At 33.4% G+C, this 21,386-nt stretch overlaps 2 protein-coding genes across 9 annotated transcripts in view; one reads left to right on the top strand and one right to left on the bottom strand.

Moving 5' to 3' along the window:
• LOC131952062 (centrosomal protein of 104 kDa) overlaps window positions 1-10,201 on the top strand; it is a 28,051-nt gene extending 17,850 nt beyond the window's left edge. For 3 of the 7 annotated variants that reach the window (XM_059314569.1, XM_059314594.1, XM_059314550.1), the window contains 8 exons: window positions 2,281-2,376; window positions 3,001-3,024; window positions 4,587-4,643; window positions 5,021-5,106; window positions 5,651-5,759; window positions 7,007-7,145; window positions 7,962-8,114; window positions 8,938-10,201. In XM_059314569.1, coding sequence (XP_059170552.1) covers window positions 2,281-2,376; window positions 3,001-3,024; window positions 4,587-4,643; window positions 5,021-5,106; window positions 5,651-5,759; window positions 7,007-7,145; window positions 7,962-8,114; window positions 8,938-9,002 — 729 coding nt within the window. In that variant the 3' untranslated portion in view covers window positions 9,003-10,201. The remainder of the gene's footprint in view (window positions 1-2,280; window positions 2,377-3,000; window positions 3,025-4,586; window positions 4,644-5,020; window positions 5,107-5,650; window positions 5,760-7,006; window positions 7,146-7,961; window positions 8,115-8,937) is intronic. The other 4 variants (XM_059314602.1, XM_059314560.1, XM_059314577.1 and 1 more) reach the window with 3 other exon arrangements.
• Window positions 10,202-11,450: 1,249 nt separating this feature from the next.
• Window positions 11,451-20,092, bottom strand: LOC131952094 (putative ankyrin repeat protein RF_0381). 2 transcript variants are annotated; one of them, XM_059314612.1, is made up of 8 exons: window positions 19,927-20,092; window positions 18,189-18,282; window positions 16,437-16,624; window positions 15,476-15,564; window positions 15,162-15,291; window positions 14,357-14,470; window positions 13,475-13,633; window positions 11,451-12,023 (listed from the first exon to the last, which is right to left on the bottom strand). In XM_059314612.1, the coding sequence occupies exons 2-8, from the start codon at window positions 18,264-18,266 to the stop codon at window positions 11,489-11,491; spliced, it is 1,293 nt and encodes a 430-aa protein (XP_059170595.1). In that variant the 5' UTR covers window positions 18,267-18,282; window positions 19,927-20,092; the 3' UTR covers window positions 11,451-11,488. The 2 variants fall into 2 exon arrangements, with proteins under 2 accessions (XP_059170595.1, XP_059170603.1); XM_059314620.1 differs by lacking the exon at window positions 19,927-20,092 and adding an exon at window positions 19,149-19,227.
• Window positions 20,093-21,386: the final 1,294 nt, after the last annotated feature.

Below are 21,386 nucleotides of genomic sequence, written 5' to 3'. Positions count from 1 at the left end.
AAATAAACTGGGAGAGATCTCCCCTAAACTTTCTCGAATATTCTTATATAACTTGGAATATGGACATGATTTTTAATTACTTAAACTTTTAAAAATAGAATAGAATCTCATAGAAAAAGAATTGCGCACCAAGCGAACACCAAAACAAAATGTGCATAATAGTGCGCAATATTATTAGTACTTTATAAATTTACATGCGTTTTTTGAGAAATCGGAAATAGCGTAAATTAGTACTTCCGGTCAACGGAAATTACTCAAAATTTGACAGAAGGTAGATAATTAGATCTTTTACTTACATGTGAAATTTCATTTATCTATCTGAAATAGTACTCAAGTTATAGGCTTTTGAAAAATTCAAAGTAAAAAAGTACCACTTCCGGTTATCGGAAATCGCTCAAAAGTTGATACGGATCTACAATTTTGATTAAATACTTATATATGAAATTTCATCAACCTAGCTGTAACGGTACTTAAGTAATCATGTTTACACACAGACACACACAGACATACGAACAAGATTGCAAAATTATGTTTTTCCGTATTAGTGAAGTGTAAAACGTCGAGATTTTGCACGATTACGAGACTTTCTCTATACTTCGTATATACGAGAAAGTAAAAATGTGTAAAAATAAAAGACCTCTGCCCCGCGATCTAGCCGGGTACCAGACGGTAAGACGATGTCCTGCGTCTGGTGGTGGGGGAAGTAAAGCCTGGATAGAGCCTACGGATGGATAAGCGACCATCATGTAGTGTTTCAAATCAACATCTCAGTGAGACTGATTCAGTTCACAATTTGCCATTTAGTTGGAGTTCACTACGTCGAGACCTCCCTTGCTAATGAGAGTCAAACTCCTGAGCCTGTATATCCGTGTCACGATAGTTATTGAACTGTTTTTATATTGGGCATGAGAAAGCTGGAAATGCAGACTAACCTTGAACAAACGTACATATCCATGAGAATATTATAATGTCGTCACAGAGCAGACGATAAAGACTGGTGGCACTTGTTTGATTATAGACGCAAAAAGAAAACAAAGAATATCAAACCACATTATGTAGGAAATTATCAATAAAATACAGGGGTTAAACTAGGCCCAACTAAAACAGTAAGCACGGTATTAGCGTAAAAAAAAACAACCACACCTCCATCCTCTTAGGTGTCATTCATTTATGAGGCCCACAAAAAGTTGGATTTCCACTGGCGTCCATTTAAAGAACGTCATCCCTGGCCTGTAAACCCGATATTAACGTTCACTAAAAGTAAAGGCCTATAAATGTTTTTAAAAGTTTAAATCATACAATATTCACACCAGATGCATGTCATTTATGTAAGCCCTGCTAGGGGGGGGGGGGGGAAACCTAAAATCTACCCTTCTAGGCTTATCTAACTAACTACCGTCCGGTCAGTGCAAGCCCTGCTAAACCCAGACTGGTTAATAACCTAACTAGTCTAAATTAAAAACAAAAAAACTTTAACGATATAATAAAATTTATTTAACAAAAAAATATGGAACCAAGCTTAAAATAAACCGGAAGTGATCTCCCCTAAACTTTCTCGAATATTCTTATATAAAATAAAGGGGATGGGAACTCGGGCTATAGACATGATTTTTAATCCATTTTAAATACTTAAAGTTTTAAAAATAGAATAAAATCTCGTAGACAAATTAATTGCACACCAAGTGAACGCCAAATAAAAAAGCGCATAATGGTGCGCAATATTATTATTACTTTTAAAATTTACATTAGTTTTTTGAGAAATTGGAAGTAGCGTAAAGTACTACTTCCAGTCAACGGAAATGACTCAAAATTTAATAGAAGGTAGAGAATTAGATCTTTTACTTACACATGAAATTTCATTTATCTATCTGAAATAGTACTCAAGTTATAGGCTTTTGAAAAATTCAAAGTAAAAAAGTACCACTTCCGGTTATCGGAAATCGCTCAAAAGTTGATACGGATCTACAATTTTGATTAAATACTTATATATGAAATTTCATCAACCTAGCTGTAACGGTACTTAAGTAATCATGTTTACACACAGACACACACAGACATACGAACAAGATTGCAAAATTATGTTTTTCCGTATTAGTGAAGTGTAAAACGTCGAGATTTTGCACGATTACGAGACTTTCTCTATACTTCGTATATACGAGAAAGTAAAAATGTGTAAAAATAAATTCCTTTTAAAAACATGAAATTCAATGATGAATTCTAATACTTATGAATACATAGAAATACAATGCTTGTAAACATATTTCTTAATTTACTTTTCAGAAACTTAAAGCAGAAGAAGAACAGAAAAAACAAGCAGAAATTGATGCATTGCATAAGCAGCTTCAACAACTTAGAGAAATGAATGCTGGGAAGGCAGTAAGTTATTTTTAAATTCAAGATGGTGGTGGGTTGTGGGTTTCCTTAATCTTGTATTGATTAATCTGATTATTTCCATATAGTATATTTTCATTACCATATCTTAAACAATCTTTTAAATAGCATCTGTTTACTTATAAGTTATATTCTTAATCAGTTTTTTTAGTTTTACTTACAACAGAAGTAGCAATCACCCCTGTAATACATTTACTCTTTTACAAGCACGTATTACAACTTTTTTTTACACTCAGTATATGTTCTCCATACACTTGCTATAACTTGAGTGTTGTGTCTACTGGGTCCACTCAGTTCAAATGGGTACCTGGCAATATGGGATGCAATTGTAGTGTTGTGTTGGCTATGCAACCTCATTAGTAACTAGATCATAGAAAGAGGTGAACTCAACCCTCACTGCATTTTTAAACTGCCAGATCTCCAAGGAAAACCTTTGTTTAACTTTACTCTGTTAAACTAACATCGCCATTATATATTCCTTTTACACAAGACTTTTCTAAAAAAAACCTTTACTTTACTGTTTACCTAAATGTAACAACACAATTTTTTTTTCACAAACCTTTTCCAGTAAAGATTGATTTTACATTAGTCTTTTTTAACTTCTTGAAGCTCCGCAGTGACAGAAGCACTGATGTAAGATGGATACAAATGTTTACCGCATTTAAAAAAAAACTTTCTAAATATTTTTTTCTTTTTATTGAAAATTAGTTTTGTAGAGACAGTTAAATTAAAATTTCTTGTTTTCATTTTCTTACATGAAATGCTAGAATAAAATAAGATACTTTTAGTTAATTTTTTTTTTGGTGTGGCTTTAAAAAGTTGCTAGACTAGTTTAGTTAAAGGTTTATATGAACACAGAACCATTTTTAAACCTGCTATTAACAGTGTGCAATGTAGTATAACAAACTTAGAAATTAAAAATGTTATAACATTTTATAAAAACTTTCAATGATTTAAGGGGATATGCTATGTTTTTTTCTATTTTTTACAGTTTAAGATCTAAAGCTTTTTGAATACTTTTATCATATTTGGCTTATAAAAGTAACTATTAAACAGCAAAAAAAAGGGTCGAAAACAATTTTGGTTGTCATGGAAACCCAAAAAACCTCCGCCATTTTGAATTTTTTGGTACTTTTGAAAATACTAAGGCTTTTTTATTTATGCACCTATAGCAATCAAATTTAAACTGCGTATATTTCAGTATATATTAAAACTTTTGTCACGACAACTTTTTGAAATAGTTACTAGTAAGAATTTTACAAGGTCTAAAAAATCGTACCCGTTTTAGTATTCAAAAGTTTTAAAATGTGCATAGTAATTACCAAATACTTTTTTCTATGAAAGCAATCACAATTCCCTCGTGATAAAAGTTGTATTTTTGCATCAGGAACATTTACTGTAAATATGGTTGGCATTGTTTAATAAATAAAAAGGTAGTAGGCTTTTTAGTGTTAAAAACATGCGAACTGAGAAAAACAGCAAAAAGTAATGAAAACTAGGTCAGGAATGTACCATATCTGTGTAAACTGCAAAGCCGATTGTAAGCTTTGGGTGTTTCCGAGATGTAGGAAATTAAGTTTATTAGATACATGAGAAATCCAGCTTTCCAATGATGTCAAATACAATATAATGACGGATATAAAACTGTTCATAGAGAGATTGTAAGATTGGGAAAAATTGATTATTTTTTAATTAATAGGGTCATAAAAATCGTAATTCAAACACATACAATTTTTTTCCTCTTTAAAGTTATTATTTTCTTTATACAAAAATGGACAAAGTATCCAAAAGTGCAAGAAACCCATCAAGACGAAAAACAAGAAAATTTGTGATTTTTTTCCCGCGCATATCCCCTTAAGACAAATGTGGTAATTAATTGTTTTATTTTTAATTTATAAAAAAAATGTTTCTTTTTTTTTTTTAAATATTCCATTAATGTTTTAGAAATAGTATAAGTACATGGCTTTAAAATTACTGTATATTGATTTACTATTAAAAATTAAAGTAACTGTTTTGTATTGTAAACATTTTTAATTTAAGTAAATTTCTTGGATCTGAACCCAAAAAAAACCCAAACACAACTAGTTTTCATATAGCCTAGATTCTAGTTATAGTGAGCTACTACTTACTTTTCAAGTGTGCTGTGGCATAAAATTAACCTTACACAGTGTGCACCCATTAATTCTTTCCTACAGCCTGTAGATGCTTCAGTTTTGAAGAATGAACCCACAAAGAAAGCGGGTCCTGTTAAGGTAATTTATTACAGTCCACAAAGCTGATAAGCTAAGGGAGTGCAAATGTAGTCAAGCCATTTTTTATTTAACACATTTTTTTTGTTTTCGATTTCTTTGCTTAAAACAAATATTCAGAAAAAGTTTTGAATAATGGTTAAATAATATGTAAATGTTTGTTTTTATGCTGACTCACTGAATGAAAATTTTCAAGTATTGTGTATTCATTAAAAGTTGATATTACTCTTATAATATGCATATAATGTATTTCTTTTAATTAAGGAAAAGTTTATCACTTGTAGTTCATAAAAAAATTAAAATTTATGTCTTTTTTGATAACTGAATTTGATTTTGGTCAATTTAAATAATTGATCATTTTATTGAATCTTTTGCAACAGAAGAAACCAGACACCACAAAGCCTAAAAGCAAAGTGAAAACAAAGGCAAAAGATGATGACGATGTTTCTATGTTTACTGTTGATAAGTAAGTTGTTCAGTTAAAAATACCTATGTTTATTTATTGATTCAACTAATTCTAAATTATTGATGCTTGTTTACAAAGCTAATCTTTTTTTTTAAATCAAGTGTTAGTATTTATAGCAAACATTTATTTAGTGCTACTCTTGTATATGGATGGTGTGTCTTAGCCATAGAGTGCTATACTGCCAACCCAAAATACTTTAGTTTGAATCTGGGTCCTACTCAAAAGATCGCTCTTGAGTCCACTCAGCTCTGATGGGTACCTAACTCATGTTTGGGAAAGTAAAGGCAGTTGTGCATAGAACTGACCACTCTATCCCTTCATATGCTGAGGCCACAGAAACAGGTGAACTCTACTTCACTTGTCCCATGGACCTTCAGGTTCTAAAAGGGATTCTTGCTTGTGAATATCACATAATGAAATGTATCTATTATTCAAATTATAGTGATATGTTGGTAATGTTATAGTAAACTTTCAAAGTTTCTCTTTCAAAATGAAAGAATATCTAAGTTATCTCCAGGAATTAATATTTTGTCTGTGTTTTCAGTATATGTATATTCTGTGGTGAGAGAAATGAAAGTTTTACAGAGGAAGGATTAGACATTCATTACTGGAAGAACTGCCCAATGCTGAAGAGGTGTACAAACTGCAAACAAGTAAGAATTGCTTTGTTTTCTCTTGGCAGAACTGTTCAATTATGAAGACGTTTTGTGTGATTGCGAAGGTGTTTTTATGTCCTACTGTATGATTGTGACAATTTTTACTTTCACGTATATGAAGTATAGAAGAAGTATTGTAATCGTGCAAAAACTCGAAATCAAGAACCTCACAAATCTCAATGTTTTATATCAAATATCAAATTTTACGTAATATCCGTTTATTGGAAGTAGTACTTAACACTTTTCCAATTTTAAAAAAATTGCATATGAATTCATGAAAATACTAATATTCCGCTCTATTATACACACATTATTTGCTGTTCACTTTGTGTGCAATTCTTTTTTCTAGGAGATTCTTATTTTAAAAAGTTTAAGTATGTAAAAATTGATTAAAAATCATGTCTATATCTTGAGTTGCCATCTCCGTAGTATTATATAAGAATATTCGAGAAAGCTTAGGGGAGATCACTCAGGGGAATATTGTAGTTTAACATCAAATATCATAACATGTAAGTAGTTGTAGTAAAGTTCTTTTTTCAACCTGACGGGCCATGGAGCTAGTGAAGGAGAGTTCACCTGCTTCTGTGACCTCAACATATGAAGCGATAATGTAGTCGTCACTATTCCCAGTCAGCTTTGTTTTCCCTAAAATGAGTTAGGTACCCATCAGAGCTACCAATCTACTATCTCGTCCTTAGGTTCAAACTCAAAACTTTTGAGTTAACAGTCTAGTGCTCTACTACTAGGCCACGTCATCCCATATAAAAAAATGTGATGTCGTTTTTAATAATGAGTGTCATGTGCTTTTGTACTAAAGATAAATATGACGTGTGTTGTTGCATCGAAGGATAATGTTGTGAGCAATTTTTGTAATACTGATGAATGTTGTGTGTGATGTTGTATGCACTATTGTAGCAGAGATGAATATTGAATCTACTGTTGTAGCAAAGAAGAATGTTGAATGCCCTATTGTAGCTGAGATTAATGTTGTATGCACTATTGTAGCAGAGATGAATATTGAATCTACTGTTGTAGCAAAGAAGAATGTTGAATGCCCTATTGTAGCTGAGATTAATGTTGTATGCACTTTTGTAGCAGAGATGAATGTTGTATGTACTATTGCAGCACAGATGAATGTTGAATTCCCTATTGTTGCAGAGATGAATGCTGTCACACTATTGCAGTACAGATGAATGTTGTATGTGCTAATGCGTAAGTCTCCCATGTTTTGGTGTCTCTTGCAGGTTGTGGAGATAGCCACATACACTGACCACGTCCTGAATGAATGCGAGGCCAAGTCAAACTTCAGCAAATGCCCTCGTTGTTCTGAGGCAATACCCAAACCAGAGTATGATCAGCATGTGTCTGAGAAGTCTTGTAATCGTAAGTTTAAAAAATTATTTGTCTTTTAATCTTAAGTTTAAAAGTTTCTTGTGAGAAGTCATTTGTACTTGTGTTGAAAATTTTCCTATTAGAATTCTTGTAATCAAGTTTAAAAAATTTCTTAATGAGAATTCTTGTGATTGAAAATTTCGTATGTAAAAAGCTTTCTTTACACTCAAATAGTTTCCCATTTCCATTAGCACATATCAATCCTATTTTTCAATTGTATTATGACATATTGTGCCTATATAATATTTAGCATTAGGGCTTATCAAGCCGATAATATTCTAATACCAGGGTTATCAAGCATATAATTTTCTAGTATCAGAGCTTATTAAGCCTATAATATACCAGTACCAGAGCTTATCAAGCCCATATTTATCTGCTATAACTTTTATTAACATGGTACACCCACATCATAGACGTAGGCCGAGTGGCGTAGCAAGGTCGGTGTCACCCGGTGCAGCACTTAATGGTGTCACCCCCAGAGGCGTAGCGACCCTTCCCGGAGACAAACTTTCAATTTTCGATTTGCACCCCCCCCCCCACCCCCCTACAAACTTTCGTTTTGCACCCCCCTCAAACTTTCGTTTTGCACCCCCCACCCCCCTTCAAACTTTCGATTTGCACACCCCCCTCTCAAATTTTTCTATATATTTTGCTATTTTTTGCCTTGGTGTCACCCCCCTAAATGGTGTCACACGGTGCGGTCCGCCCCCCCCCCCCCCCTCGCTAAGCCTCTGCGTAGGCCTAACCAACCTAGAGATTAAAAAAATATAATATTATACTAATTTTTTTAAAAATTTCTCCACCCAGCCTCCAAGTCTGGAACCAACCACTGCCCGCTGTGTCATGAGAATATATCAGCGGGGGAAGATGGATGGAAGGATCATCTCATGAGCCGTACAGGATGTAAACAAAATCCCCGGCGCCTTCTGGCACTCAACAAACCTGCAGGTGGGCCAGTTGGTGAGTACATCTTTACATTGGTCAGGTGGGGAGTCAGTATTATGACTGTGGATTTATTTGGAACCCAGTCAGCTGGGGAGCCAGTATTATGACTGGGTTAGGTTTATTTAGACCTCAGTCAGCTGGGGAGTCAGTCAGTATTATGACTGTGAGTTTGGTTTATTTAGACCCCAGTCAGCTGGGGAGTCAGTCAGTATTATGACTGTGGGTTTGGTTTATTTGGACCCAGTCAGGTGGGGAGTCAGTCAGTATTATGACTGGGTTTGGTTTATTTGGACCCCAGTCAGCTGGGGAGTCAGTATTATGACTGGGTTTGGTTTATTTGGACCCCAGTCAGCTGGGGAGTCAGTATTATGACTGTGGGTTTGGTTTATTTGGACCCCAGTCAGCTGGGGAGTCAGTATTATGACTGTGGGTTTGGTTTATTTGGACCCCAGTCAGCTGGGGAGTCAGTCAGTATTATGACTGTGGGTTTGGTTTATTTGGACCCCAGTCAGCTGGGGAGTCAGTATTATGACTGGGTTTGGTTTATTTGGACCCCAGTCAGCCGGGGAGTCAGTATTATGACTGTGGGTTTGGTTTATTGGACCCCAGCTGGGGAGTCAGTATTATGACTGTGGGTTTGGTTTATTTTGACACCAGTCAGGTGTGAAAGGGTAGCATTAAAACAAAACCACAAAAGATTCGTCTTTGATATGTAGTAATTCTAGCATGTAGCTGAGATGTTTCTCACATTTAGAGGGATGGTGGTGGTTGTGATCACACATATACATGCCACGCAATATTTCCCCTTTGTTTAGTATTTTTTTTTTTTTTTTTGCAGGAGCAAAAGCAGCAACAAGAGGGAGAGGAGGAAAGGCAGGCGCAGTTCGAGGGGGAAAAAAATAAAAACAGTTTAGAATTAAAATACATATTTTAGGGATATATTAATTTAAATAAATTACATACATATATATATAAATATATATATATATATATATCTTTTACCTATTTGACGGCCCTTATACCAATACTTATTTATAGCACTTTTAATTGAAACCTAATTATTTAATTAAAACGATCCCTTAATAACATGACCCAACATTTAATTTTTGAAAAACCAAAACATGCAGTGATTAAAGTTTATATGGAAATCTTACAAAAATTATAGAATGTTACTGATTCAGTTTTCTTCAAGACAAAACATTGAAGCATCAATAATTGCAAACTGTTTAAATACAAGTGTGCCTTCCATTGCTTTAAAAACTTTGCCTTTAGAAAATGTTACTGCTTTTTTTTTTTACTGTAAATATATATATTTTTAAATTGTTGTAAAATTGATGGAGTGTTTTAGTCATTTTTTTTTTTCATCTGCACAATGTATTTTTAAGCCGGCTGCTGTTTTGAAAATGATGCTTTCATTTTATCAAATTTTAAGTTAGGAAAAAAAATATCTGGCTCTTCGTTCAGTGTGTCAGAAAGTGGTAGTTCCACCTGTGGCTAATTCTTGTAAGTTTATTAACAGTTGATTCCAATTTTTTTGACCAATTTGTGTTCTGTTTAATGTAGTTTTTCTTTTTTCCTATATATAACAAAGGCATTTTAAGACTTAATCACAATTGTTCTTTTTAAAATAAGTTGAATATCATTTTAGGCCCTTCTGTATTTTTATTTTAAAAAACTGAACATTTAAAGGTAAATTCTGAAATAATACACACACATGTGTCCTAAGTCCAGAATAATTTTTTTCTGACTTAAAAAAATCTCTGTATTTGTATTATGCAAAACTCCACATGCACAGTAGAATTTTTTTTCATTTTCCACTTCATAGAATAATTTTTTTAAACTAGTTGCCTGCTTCACAAAAAAAAAAGGTCTCCAATCTACTCAAATTTATTTTAAATGTAAAATTAGCTTGTGTTTATAAAATGGATCAGTACATTGGCTGACATGTTAACATTCCATTAATATAAATTGATGTATGATTAAAAACTTTACTATCAATTTTAACTTTTATGTATATTTATTTACTGTATATTCTTTATTACTATTATTATTCTTTATGCATTGTGTCATATTTTAACTGATTCAGAATTAGGAAAATACAAATTTTCAAAATATGAACTGTGTTGATTTAATTATAGGTACAAAAAAAGGGCTTTTCATTTAATTAATTGTAATATTTATATATAGACATTGCTCTTCATAGAGTTTAATTATCATGATCTGGGGGAATCATAAACCTACATGTGGTCACTAATAAAAATTGTGTTTATGTAAACAAATCTCCAGCATAAATTAGACTCTGAAGGTTAAGAATTGTTCATCTGCAGGGGTCTCCAAACTTTTCAGTCCAAGCGCCGCATTAACTATTAAATTTCAGTTCGGGGGCCAATTTCGTCCAGGTATTTCTGGGCAAAGTTCCTCAGCCATCACTAACAAACATTTTTTTCCGTGGACAAAAAGATCTCTGCGGGCCGGATGAGAGGACATTGCGGGCCGCATCCGGCCCGCGGGCCATAGTTTGGAGACCCCTGATTTATAGCATTAAAATAAAATATAAGAATCTAAACTACTTTTAAAAAAAAAAAGATAATTAATAAACTACATCTGATGTATAAAAGCATAAAAGGAAAGTTACTGTTTTGAACATGGCAACCGATAGGGCAGATGAAGTAGAGTTTACCTGTTTATGAGACCTCAACATATAGTATATTCTATAACAAGCAATCTTCACCATCCCTGACATGTATCAAGGTATTTGTACTCATGAGAGCTGGATGGACTCAGGAATGTCCAAACTAGATTTCTTGATGAAGATATCATTTGGAAATGCTGTAATTGGGAGCAGGACTATAGCCAATTAATCCCCTCCCCACAGTCAATTACTCCTGTGACCAGTTATAAATAGGGTTAGCTTAGGTTAAGTGTTATGATGTAGGTTTAGAGCTGGTGTTAGGATTGATGTTGGGGTTAGCGTTCTTCAGGATGGGGGGGATAGGGGTAATGTCTTATACCCACAGTAATATTAGCATGAAATTTATATAACCTCAATTTCAGAAACTTTAACAGAACATATTGTGATCAGTTAATAACTGAGTTAGTAATATTTGCTCTTTTTTCACAAGCACTAATGTATATAAAGACTTTAAAATTTTACAATACTTGATCTAATGGAAGCTCAGTTTAAAAGGGAATTATCTTAGTACACCATGTGATCTATTATAGGGCCTATTTCAGCCACACAGCTGAGGCAAGAGCAGACCAATATAACAAAACTGTTTAAAAATTTGTTCCATCAACATGTCATACAAATAATCAGATTGATTTTTTTAAAAAAAAGAACTTGTGACAAAGGATATTACATTAAATATATTATTTGCTTTAAATTTTCATCAAACAAAAAATTCTTGATCAGAATCCGACGAAATGGAAATATCCAATGCATAACAATTCCATTTGGTACAAGCTATCGGACATTCATAAGGACACTCTAGTTCGTCTAATGGTTTTTTCTCATAAAAAGAATCTTTGATGAATTCACTAAACTTTAAATAATCCTTGATAATCTTCGACACTGGGAGTTTGTCAATTTTAGCAGGGGCGTATTTTCCCACAAGTTTGAAAATCTTAGCCCTGCATTGTTCCCTGAGGCTCCAGACTTTTTTTGTCAACCCCAGGAGCTGCTGCTTAACAGCTTCTTCATTGTAACAGGACACTGGCCATTTCTCTTCGCGAAGCCATTTTTCATGTAAATAGACTGGGTTTATGTGGAAGAGAATTTTAGCCACGTCCCAGAGTTTCTCACAGACAGATAAGTGGAAGTATGAGGAGCACCTGCGTTTGAGGTTACAGCCCCACTGGATTAAAGTCAAAGCTGACTGGCTGCTGTGCAATTTGATAGCTTGTTCCAATGGCGTCTCACCCCAGCTGAAAAAAAAGTAAAGTATATTTTTACAAAAAACAAAAACATTAAATACATTTTTTACAAAAAAAAATGTTCATAACTTTTATAGAAGACAGACCTAGACAGATCAGCATATATATATATATATATATATATATATATATATATACAATTTTACTACTCAGCAATAAACATATTGCAATATAAATCTATAACATTGATTTTTTTTTAAAATTGAACAATAATGGGTTAGCTACTTCCTATTTATAATTTGGAAAAAAAATCAAAGAAGAAAACCTAACATATTTTCTAAAAAATCAGGGAAATTCAATGGTGAATAAAAAAAAAGGATTTGCAGTTTATTATTTTACTTCACATAAGTATTAAAACTCATATTTAAACCTATTTGCCTACTCTTCAAACTTTATAAATGTTTGAAACTTTTGTTTGACTCTAGTCTAAGTTTAAAACTGTTAACTGTATTGAATACCTAATTTGTAGACTAGTCAGTGGCATCCACTAGCTTAGGTGTCATTATCGTAATTAAGTAATACTTTTTCACTTAATTAAACATTCATTGAAGTCTCAAAAAACATATTTACTCTATAAATCTTACAAATTTTTTTCATCTTAGTGTAACCCCCCTAAATGGTGTCACCTAGTGCAGTCTGCACCCCCAACACCCACCTCATGACTCCTCTGAGACTAGTGGATATCACATTTTAATCAAATACATTCCTAAATAAATCTCTAACATATTTGACCATTAGTCAACCAATGTCACATTTTAATCAAATGCAGGGGTTATGGTACAATATATTTTCTCATGAAAATAAATTACTCAATACAATACAAATTGTTTTAAAATTACTAACATATTTGACCATAGGTCAACCAATGTCACATTTTAATCGAATCCAGTGGTTATAGTACAATATATTTTGTCATGTAAATAAATTGCTTTAATAGATGGATTGTGAACTCCAATCAGTTTTACTCATTTCCATTCAGTTGGTTGATTGTGTGCCCCAATCCCTTTTCTTGGCTTTATTTAATAGACGGATTGTGAACTCCAATCAGTTTTATTAATCTCCATTCAATTTGTGGATTGTGTGCCCTAATCACTTTTTCTTGGCTTTATTTAATAGATGGATTGTGAACTCCAATCAGTTTTACTCAGCTCCATTCAATTGGTGGATTGTGTGCCCCAATAATTTTTCTTGGGTTTATTTAATAGACAGATTGTGAACTCCAATCAGTTTTACTCAGCTCCATTCAATTGGTGGATTGTGTGCCCCAATCACTTTTTCTTGGTTATATATAGTGTTAACCAATTTAAGCTGAGTAGCCAAGAAATTCTAAAAAAACAAAGTCAGAAATTCTAGCTAGACCTGTATTTATTCCCAGAAACTTTGAGGTAGTGATCACACACTGTACCCCACAGACACATAACCCCATCTATATTTTTGTTTACCTGTACTTTTTGTCCAGTCTGTATCCAAACTGTATGAGCAGCCTGACCATAACGGCATTATGTTGCTCAATGGCCACAGTCATAGCAGTAACTCCATGCTTAGTTTTAGCATTCACTTTGATCAAATTTTGTAGCAAAAGTTCACAAATGTCGTATCGTCTGGAGTGTTAGAAATCAAAATACTCAATATTTGACAAGTTATATTTTACCAAGGGGATGGAGTGGTCTAGTGGTAAGGAGTTTGACTGCTAACGCGTAAGTCTCGAGTTCGAATCCGGGTTCAAGTCAGTAGACCGTCCCTGAGTCCACCCAACTCTGATGGGTACCTAACTCAAGTTAGGGAAAGTAAATGCGGCTGGGCGTAGTGCTGACCACACTATCTCTTCATATGCCGAGGTCACAGAAACAAGTTAACTCTACTTCACTTGCCCCATAGACCATCAGGTTTGAATCGAACTTTACTTTTACTATTTTACCAAAGCGAAGCCTTATTTAAATTGTTTAAAAATATAATTCTTTAGGCTAAAGTAACACTAAACATACATGAAATTGTTAAAATAAGAATATTTGCCAATATAACCAAAAAGGATTCCAAGATTACAAAGAAAATGTTAAGTATTTGATGAAAAAAAACTTTTAAAAAGGGTATAAGTCAATTTAAAAAAAAAAAAAAAGATACAAACTTTCACAAATTATTCCAAGCTAGTTTTCTGAATCCATTTTCTTTTCAAAAAATGGGATTTTATATTTTAAATGTGAGCTAATCATATTCCAGATAGTTAAAATTGCATGCATACAAAATAAAATTCTCACTAGTGCATGATACAAGAAACTATTATGGAAATGAAAACTTGGTAGGCCAACAGTATTCGATTTGTTTACCTATACACAACAGCAAAGTGCAGCGCTGTGAAGCCATCTCCTGTTTTGGATTGTATTTTACACATGCTGTTTATCAAAAGTTGACACATTTCTATATTATCCAGCTGTATAGCCCTGTAAACATGACAAATTTTTATATTATTTAGCTGCACAGCCCTATAACAATTTCTATATTATCCATAGCCCTGAAATGTCACAATTTCACAATTTCTTTATTATCCAGCTGCTAGCCCTGTAAAACATTTCTATATTATCCAGCTGTATTCAGAGTTTCTTCCAGGCATCCCCCCCTGAAGAAAGTCTACCAATCCCCCGAAAGAAATGGAATTTATATAGAAAACATTTACATTTACCAGTTTCCCCCCCGCCTCCCCCCCCCCCCCCCCCCGGAAAACATTGTCCGCCCCCTTGAAAATATCAAGTGCACCCCGGAGATAATAGTCTTGAAGAAACACTGGCTGTATAGCCCTTTCACATGATAAATGATAATTTCTACTTTATTCCAACTGTACAGTCCAGTGATGTATTCCATAATTCTATTTTTTTAAAACTGTACAACCATATGGCATATAGTTGTTTATATTTTGACTTACATTTAGGTCTATTTGTGTAGGCTTATGTTGTAAAAATGCAATTGAGTTTCATTAATTTAAACAAATATGTTTTTACTTTTTGAAATTCATATCTTTGAGAACCAGCAGAAAAATAATTTCAACCCAAAACAGTATTTAACCACAATACAAAAACAATTCTTTTTAGATCTAAATGGTTACAAAAAATGTTTTCTAGGAATTTTTTATCTTACTTCATCAGTGGTGTCTCAGCAGTTTTGTCTAGCTGGAGTCTTCTAGTGTTGACATCAGCCCCTGCTTGTATAAGTTCTCTGACTACACCCACACTGTTAGAGAGGACAGCTCTGTACAAAGGTGTGCAGCCTAAAAAAAAATTATAAAATAGTAAATAATACTTTAGCCCAATATAAAATCCAAGTTTTGAAAATTCATCTATGCTGAGAAATACAGTGATAATTATTAAAATAGTTCAATTTAATAGTAGGGTCAACTGATTTATAAAATATAAATGGAGGAACTTTAAAATATATTCAAATGGATGACTTACCAGTTTCTTTATCAATGTAATTAACATCACAGTTTCTTTCACTTAACAAGATTTTGGTTAACTCCACATTTCCAGTTTTTGCTGCCCACCTAAATTATTAAGAAAAAATTACTTTTTAAATTATAAAAAGACTATAGCAAGTGCAAAATGTGGCAAAATCCTAATTTAATATTTAAAAATAATGATTAATATATTTAACATAGCAGGCTCAATAATGACTTCCTTAGTCCATCCATCTCAGATGGGAATCTGACTCAGGTTAGGGAAACAAAAGCAGTTGGGCATAGAGCTGACCAAACTATCCCCATGTATGCAGAGGTCATTAAAAAAGATGAGCTCTACTTCATCTGCCTCATGTGTCTTGGGCATGATATGAAAAGGATGATGCAGTAGCGTAGCGAGAGGGGGCCATATGTCCCCGGGCGCCGACCTCAGGGGGCGCCAAAATGGGTTGAAAGGAAGCTTGAGGGGGTGGAAATCAAAAGTTTGAGGGGGGGGGATGCAAATCGAAAAGTTTTGGCGGGAAGGGTCCCTACGCCTCTGGGATGATGAGACGATGCTATATAACATATAAATAAACAGCCATATTTTTACAACTAAAATCAAGAAAACAAAGTTCTACTAATTTAATATATATTATTATTGAGATTTTTAGAAACATTTTTCCACCTTTACAAAATCTGGAGACAGTGTCTTGTAACTAAATCATAAATTACCAATTAATTTTATGCATAGTACTAAATAATTTTGCAATTGGTCCATATATTTTGTTACATGATGCTAAAAATGTATTATGTAGGAATATGTTGGCTGGAAGCCACGACCCTGTCAATAAACAGATACCATGAAATATCCTAACTTAATCTTAACCCTAACTCTGAATGATACCTACATAATAAAATCACAGTGAAAGTCAGTCGTATCCTGCTGGCATAAAAATATACTAGAAACCAGAACTTACCAGATGGCTCTTCGACCATCATTTGCCTCCAAATTAACATTAGCACCTTTTGGCCGAGCCTTCATTAACAGTTTGACCATCTCAATCAGCTGTAATTGACTAGAAACTATGATAGCTGTGGGCCCTGATGGATCAGTGGGATTGCAACAATTGACATCAATCTGTTTTTTTTTCAACATCATTTTTACCTGTACAGAATATTTTTAGGGTTAGGGAAAATTAAAATGGCTCCATATTTGTAGATATGTGTTGCACAGGCATAGGTAGGGGAAGAGCAGGTGGGGTGTGCACAGCGAGTGCCGACACAAGGGGGTGCCAATTGGGGCAGAAAGATAAAATGCTCATTCATAGCTGCATTACTTTATTAATATTATGCAGTCGACTTTTAGAAAATAGATTGGTACTTGGCTTTACAGACTGATTGCCTATATCAGTAGGGGGAGTGCTTTATTTGCCAATGTGAAAAACAAAGTTTGCATAAAAGGTGGCTTAACGTTGAAATTAAGCCCCAGGAGCTGGAATAAGTAGCTACACCTCCTATATGTTGTCAATCTATATTTAGATTTATGTTGTAGGCAATTATCCTTGAATATAGATATGTATATAATATAATAATATAGTTGCGATGCTTAGTTGGATTTGATGAGTGAAGGGGTGAGCTTAAGAAAGGCATATTGCTTTAAGATTTTAGACTTCTTAGGGCAAAAACACCACCCTCCATGAACAAATACAATTTATATATCAATTTCAAATAATTTGAGGGCATAGAAGTCAAACGCATTATGTCCACTTTTTTTGTGAAATTAATGCACGTTTATACTTATATTGTTAATAATACAAGCTACAAGAACACTCATATACAATGTCAGAAAAGTAAAATGCTAATATTTTATGAATGTTCAAACATAATATTTTGCACTATTTTAGTATTGAACCGAGATTTATAAACTAATTTTTCTAGAGATTATGTTTTTTTTTTGGACACACAGCATTTGTCCTATATACCCTTGAATTACACTTTTAATCTGCCCCTCCTCCCCCCCCCCCCCCCCACCCGGAGAAACAAGTCTAAAAGAAACACTACCAGCATGATTAAGGTTTAGCTGCCAAAATAAAAATTAGGAAACGGATCTAGATTATAGATATCGGGTCTACCTTTAGTCTGTATGATCTACAAATGCAACCTTAGTTTTTCAGACTTTTTTCTCCAGTGGGGCATTTTCCGGTGAAGGTGGGCGGATACCGGTAACAGTACCTATTTTCTTTTGAAATTCTATATAGTTCGAGGGGGCGGTACACTATCTCTGAAGGGGGAGGGGGTGGTGCTATTTCTCCCTCAACAGGCCATTTATCTATTGAAGATTTAAGCATCCAGTCTTATATTTCACCGAATTAATAAAAGTATATAAACGTTATCTTCAGAAGGATTAAATATGATGGCTTATTTTTAAAATAAGGTCTACAGTCAGATATTTTTAGTTCTTATTAATCTGCCAAGTCTACATGCATATATAGTTGTAGTTAGATCATATAAACACTGATTATTTAATATAGGAAGCTAAGCTTTGATGTAAGTCTAGGATTAAGATTAGATTTGAGGTTCAAGAACTATTAATTTCAATAATTTAACAAGTATTTGAAAATGTATTGCTAATCTATGAATGTTGTTCTTATAAAAAGCATGCATACACAAAGAAGCTAAAACTTATTTTATTTTTATTTTTAAGCCTAAGGTTTTACTTTTTTAAATACCTTTTTGCAGTTTCCCGATCTCACTGCATCAAAAAATAGGACCTGGTTACTATTTATAGAAGCCTTTTCTTCTCCCATTACCTTATGTCTTGCACTATTTGAAATAAATGAAGTAAAACAAGTTAATACAGTGATACCTCAACATACGAGTGCCCTACTTACGGGAATTTTCAAGATACGAGCAGCCGATCAGGCTAAAATTTGTATTGACAAGTGAACCAAATTTGAGATAAGAGTAACCTCAGCTGATTAGTGGGTTTACTAGTTTGCGGAAAAGAAACAATTTAAAAATGTTACAAATGATTTTGCATTGGAGCTAGATTCTAATTGATGGCACTGACCTAAATTGTTCAGACAACATTTTGAAGGGGTAGAAAAAATAAACCTGTGGACAAGTTTAACAGCATGCATGAAAAAGCCTCTGCCGATTTTACGCGCCTAAAACATTAGATTACCTAAATTATAAAATCCAGTAAAAAGATAATTACACAACAAACTCAACTTTTGTTACGTGTTTAGTTAAATACGTGGTAGAGAAGTTAATTATAAAAGAAATTTAGGCACATTTTTCTGTTTTGCATGTTTTGCCGTAGTAAATATTTTTAGATGAATTATAAAAACTCTTATGCGTATACAGCCTACACACATTACATTACATTTAATTAATCCTAAGTTAATTTGCACTATCTATTACCTAAATATGTAATACATAAAAGTATTAACAAATATCATGAAAATATATATTTGTGACTTTTTTTCCTGTGACTTTTTTTCCTGTGACTTTTTTTCTGTTTTTTTTCCTGTGTTTTTTTCCTGTGACTTAGTACTAGTTAGTATATCTAGAGATCTAGTAATTAATAATTATTAGGCCTACCAAAATTTAATGAGTAACCTTTTTTCACATAACTAGTCTCGGCCGATTTAACTTACCTAAAACGAGAGATTACCTAGAATCCTTACCTCTAAGTCTCAATCCATGGATAGTAAATAGTCAATAGTCACGTGAATAGGCCCATGGCATAGCCGCGCCATAGTTCTACACGGTAATCTATCGTTTTGGGTACGTAAAATCGCCCGCGGCTATTTATGTACGAAAACGTTACCTCATTGTCAAGGATGTAATAGAAGTATATTGTGATATGTTTGTGTCAAATATTATAGATAAATGAATAATAAACCTAAATCAATGGCTAAATATATCAATATAGGCCAGAAATTAACTTTAAACAGCAGTGTCTGCAAGCAAGATTTGCTATATAAACAGCAGCCATTTGTAAAATAGAGTGACTTCCGCCTGAATCTTGCGCTTTAAGTCTATAAAAATAAAACTTTAACAAGATGGCTGCTATAATAAATGAGCATGGTTGCATCTGTTGGAAACATCGCTAGTCTTCATTTATTACTGAAAAGTTTTAATTCAATTGTTTAAAACAGGTACATAAATGAAACAAGGAAACATTTTTGTATTTTTAAAACATAAATCCTCCTCAAAATGTGAAATAATTATTAAAATGTAAGGAGTCACCTGTTTTTCACATTAATAGTCGCGGGCGATTTTACGTACCCAAAACGATAGATTACCTTCTACACTACTTGTCTTAATAGTTAATACTTATTAAAGTTAACTTAAACTTCTAGTAAATTGGTATGCCTATCTTCTTTAGTAAACAAAAAAAAATTCTAGGTCTAGATCTCAAGATCTAAACTCTAAATACTAAATATTAAATATTATACTCACCCTGGAAGCTACAAATAAATAAAACTAAAATGATTTTCAATGAACCCGAAATTAATAGCGTCCTTAGAAACTTAAAACAGGGGAGTTTACTATAAATTTTGAATTTTTACAGTCCACGATACTCGATACCTACTGTTCAATTCTTCGATTCTTTTGTGCTACTACTAGAGATCTAATTTCCTAAATCTAGATCTAGCCTAAGCCCTAGATCTAGAATAAAACTATGTATAGGCCTACGTGCATGGGCGGATTAAGCTTGAGAGGGCCCCCGGCTGAAAATCTTTTGGACCCCTCTGTAAAAAAATTACTGTCATAATATCACTGTTACTTATTTAATTATATTTCTGAATCAGTATATAGACCTATGTACTATGTATAAATAAATATGTATTTTTAGAGCTGTCATCTAAAAACTGATGCTATGTTCAATCTGAGTTGGTTATTTCCCCCCACCCTCCCACACCTCACCTCCTAAAACGGGACTGGCCTTAATTGTGTAGAGCGACATTAATGTCACACCTAGGTATACGCTGGGTTCAGGGGCGGATTAAGCTTGGGCGGGGCCCCGGGCTGAAACTTTTTGGGGGCCCCTGATTATATATATATATATATATATATATATATATATATATATATATATATATATATATATCCTAATCAGCATACCATTCAAGATATTAATGGATTATTTATACCTTATAGGAATATTCGACCACGATATTTACAAAACTGCTAATTTAAAAAGCTGTCAATTGTGTTAAATGAGCGGTAAATTGGATACACACATCTAACCTTCTTCTTCTTCTCTTCTTCTTCGATCTTAATTTTAGTGTTGGAAGGGATCCCCTCCAATACAATTAAGTATACGTGTCAACTGGTTAGGCGCCATTGAGACCATTGACTCTGATTTCAGCTTGCTTTTCTTTTTACTTTCTCGTATATACGAAGTATAGAGAAAGTCTTGTAATCGTGCAAAAAAAATCAAGATTTTTACAAATCTCGACGTTTTACACCTCACTGATACGGAAAAACATAATTTTGCAATCTTGTCCTTATGTCTGTGTGTCTGTGTGTGTGTAAACACGATAACTTTAGTACCGTTACAGCTAGGTTGATGAAATTTTATATATACGTATTTTATCAAAATCGTAGATCCCTATCAACTTTTGAGCGATTTCCGACAACCAGAAGTGGTACTTTTTCTACTTTGAATTTTTCAAAAGCCTATAACTTGAGTACTATTTCAGATAGATAAATGAAATTTCACACGTAAGTAAAAGATCTTATTATCTAACTTCTATCAATTTTGGAGTAATTTCCGTTGACCGGAAGTAGTAATTAACGCTATTTCCGATTTCTCAAAAAAGGCATGTAAATTTATAAAGTACTAATACTATTCCGAACTATTATGCACATTTCATTTGGCGTTCACTTGGCGTGCAATCCTTTTTTCTACGAGA

The sequence above is a fragment of the Physella acuta genome, unplaced genomic scaffold (assembly GCF_028476545.2).
Source record: "Physella acuta isolate Inbredline_101_S28 unplaced genomic scaffold, ASM2847654v3 ptg000070l, whole genome shotgun sequence".
NCBI lineage: Eukaryota > Metazoa > Mollusca > Gastropoda > Physidae > Physella > Physella acuta.
This window is presented reverse-complemented; position numbering and strand designations above follow the sequence as displayed.